The sequence below is a fragment of the Notolepis coatsorum genome (genome assembly GCF_963971535.1).
Source record: "Notolepis coatsorum genome assembly, chromosome: 17".
Lineage (NCBI taxonomy): Eukaryota > Metazoa > Chordata > Actinopteri > Aulopiformes > Paralepididae > Notolepis > Notolepis coatsorum.
In genome coordinates this window covers 81164624-81168116 of record NC_140181.1, presented here as the reverse complement: position 1 = coordinate 81168116, position 3493 = coordinate 81164624, and the positions used below count along the sequence as shown (strand labels likewise).

Here is a 3493-nt window from a genome sequence, read left to right as displayed (position 1 = left end):
AAAATCCTCAGTGTTATGGTTCACCGCCTCCTGGATCTCCATGTAGTCAGATTTACTCAGAGTGGACCCGCTGCCACTCCGGCCGGTCTTCTTCAGCTCCTCAGTTGACTCGACCTTAGGCACGCTGGGGGCGTTCAAGTACTGCGCCTGCTCCTCGCCCTCCGTCTCGCGGTGGTAGAAGTAGTTGAAGTTGGAGACGAGTGACGGGCACGGGCAGGGCGATGGTCAACACGCCGGCGTAGCGCACAGGGACCCACGATCTTCCCCCCGATGGTTGTGGGACCATGTCGCCGTAGCCCACCGTGGTCATGGAGACCACGGCCCACCAGAACGCCTCGGGGATGCTGCTGAACTGGGAGTCGGCCTCATCGGCCTCGGCGAAGTACACGGCGCTGGAGAGAGGATGACGCCGATGGACAGGAAGAAGATGAGCAGACCCAACTCGCGCATGCTGGCCTTCAGGGTCTGTCCCAGGATCTGGAGCCCTTTGGAGTGGCGGGAGAGTTTGAAGATGCGGAACACCCGGACCAGACGGATGACGCGCAAGATGGCCAGAGACATGGCCTGCTGCCCCGCCTGGCCATCCTCCGGCCGCTCCGCCAGCTCCGTGCCCAGCGTGATGAAGTAGGGAATGATGGCCACGATGTCAATGATGTTCATGATGTTACCAAAGAAGCCTGCTTTACTGGGACAGGCAAAGAACCTCACCAGGAACTCAAAGGAGACCAGATGATACAGAGAGTCTCCAGGATGAAGAAAGGATCAGTGAAGTAGGTGGAGGTGTAGACATAGGTGGAGTTGCTGTCCACGGGTTGGTAGATCTTGTGCATCTCCTGTTCGTCGTTTCGGAAGACGGGGAGCGTCTCCAGGCAGAAGCTGACGATGGAGATGAGGATCACCATGACGGAGATGATGGCTATGATCCGGGCGGGACCCGAGCTCTCCGGGTATTCGAAGAGCAGCCACACCTGCCTCTGGAACTCGTTCTCCGGCAGAGGCCGCTCCTCTCCTTTATGAAGCCCTCGTCTCCCGAAAGATTTCTATCGCCTCCTCGCCCAGCTCGTAAAAGCGGATCTCCTCTGAGAAAATGTCCAGGGTCACGTTAACGGGCGGCCGGAGTCTCCCGCCCGACTAGTAGTAGTAGAGGATGGCGTCAAAGCTCGCGGTTTCCGGTCGAAGAAGTACTCGTTCCTGAGAGGGTCAAAGTACCTCATCCTCTTCTTGGGGTCCCCCAGCAGCGTCTCCGGGAACTGGGAGAGAGTCTTGAGCTGGGTCTCGAAGCGCAAGCCGGAGATGTTGATGACCACCCGCTGCAGCACTCGTGGTCCAGGTCCGGCTCGTACTGGTCGTGAGGCTGACCCGGGTGCGCCGCCGCCTCGTCCACCGGGTCGCCCGTGGCAACCGTCATGCTGGAGGGGGACGGAACCTGCAGCTTTCAGACGGGGTGTGGCCACAGCAGAGGCCACGGGGGTGGTGACAGCTCCACACACAGCACGGAGGATATCTGCCCACACAGAGCTATAGGAGAGGACGGAGTGCAGAGAAAAAGAGACAGAAGCATTACACTTTTATGCTTCATATATTTCATGCTATTATCAATCGTATACATCGGCATTGATATGATCCTCAAAACAATATTTCACTTTTGTTAAACACTTTCACTTTAATGCAGTTCATGAATCAGTAATGTAGAAAAGTTGGGCAAAAAATGCTGCTAACATGTCAATTAACTTCACGACCCTAGTAATATTATTTTTCAAGATATATATATTTTATAATATATTTTGCACGTTTGCAATTACCAATAATAAAAAGCAGGAAAATACACGGTGATATCTGCTAGCTGCACAAAACAGGAGCATGAACACATGAAAATAATATTGGGAGCTGTGGGGGAAAGGGGGGGGGGGGGTAGAGCCATTTGAGAGCATTGGCTCCATTGCGTCTGTGTGTATTAGGTTAAGAATTCTCTCTCATATGACCACACACTAAGATCAATATGCTTCCCAGTAAAATGGTATCTGTTCTCAGAGAGCAATTGCAACAACAATCAGATTATTTGTGAGTGCTCCATATGATCTCAATGGGATGGTCCCTCCTCTTTGTGATTGTTCCCCCTCGCGTACATTAGCTATATGAGATGAACAGTGAATGGCACGTGCGCCTGCTCAATCACTAAATGCTTGACCAGATCGGGGGGTTTACTTATAGATTCGATTGTGGCATGTTTGATGTGAACATTGGACATCATTGAACACGGGGAAATGCATTGCATTATTGAAGAGCTCTGTATGAAATATTAACATATACGGACGAATCACTTAGAATTACTCTACGCCGGTGTGAATCGATAGCTGAAATTGACACTCCGAATCAAACTGGCAGAGGCTGCCAACGAACCATACACTTGTTCATATTGCACGAAATAGCAATTATGTCTTGAGATTTATTCTTGAGAATAAAGAACAACATTTTATATCAATCATAATCTTAATGTTTAAACGTGCAAACATCATAATGTGTCATGGCATGCATGCCTGAAGTATAATAATATGATGAGTATTTGAGTAAGAGCTCTTACCTGTTTACACTGGCGGCACCTGCGCGCGCTGGCTTGTTTACAGCGGGGTTGTCCGCCGATCATGGTGATAATATGCTCATCGGGCCCGATGGAGAAGAAGTGTCAGCCTGAAGAAGTCCTCTCCCCTGGTCAGCGGCCGGCAGCTCATGTCAGCCCGCCGCGCATCGCTCCTCGAAACCCCATCTCTGCACCAACCCAGCGGAGGAGCGGAAGAGTGGGTGAGGAGGACGCAACGGAGCCCCTCTCGCCGCCTCTCACCTCCCTCCCTGTCTGTCTCCCGGCCTCGGTGGGGGTGCAGGCTGGGTGAAGCTGGTTTAGGGGGGGGGGTCTTGTTGTGGCGAGTACACTGTGTGATTTTCTTACAACAATCTAAAAATGGCCCAAACTCGCCTGGATCAGCGAAATATGATGCGCGACCCTCCAGAACAATACACCGCCTGTAATAGCGGCAAAGGTGGTCTCCTCTATATCTGCAGAGACAGAAGGGAGAAGGACGGGTGGTTTCATGAGCGTCGCTGGCAGTATTTCTAGAATGAAGAAGCGCTGCAGATTTCATCTATAAGGCGAATCACCTGTTTGATCTCAAACAGGTCAGTATTCCGCCTGTAAGGGTTATATTATGTCTCAGTATTTTCCATTACAAAATGACCAGGTCATTTGTCTCCTCAAAACACATTTTATCTGATGGGGAATGGCCATAGGAATACACTGAGATGGTGCACACAAATAGCGATAATGTCAGTCTTATTTGCATACCCCATTCCATGGAATAACTTATTTGACGTGCGTTTTTTTTGTATCAATACGTATAATGGAAAACACTATTTGGTCATCAATGTCATGACAAAGCAGCCTCGTGCATTAGGCTATAGGTCATCATCTGTGGTGGAGTGAGTGAGTGAGTGGGTGAGT

General features: G+C 50.7%; 1 protein-coding gene across 1 annotated transcript; it reads right to left on the bottom strand.

The window, feature by feature from the left end:
• Positions 1-18: 18 nt before the first annotated feature.
• Positions 19-1408, bottom strand: kcna2b (potassium voltage-gated channel, shaker-related subfamily, member 2b; the record flags this gene model as incomplete). The annotated part of the gene is given in 10 exon segments (XM_084333514.1): positions 19-201; positions 203-238; positions 240-277; positions 280-399; positions 402-725; positions 728-1026; positions 1028-1131; positions 1135-1166; positions 1169-1310; positions 1316-1408. Coding segments are annotated over 10 exon segments (1371 nt in total), but the record flags the coding sequence as incomplete, so codon positions are not given.
• Positions 1409-3493: the final 2085 nt, after the last annotated feature.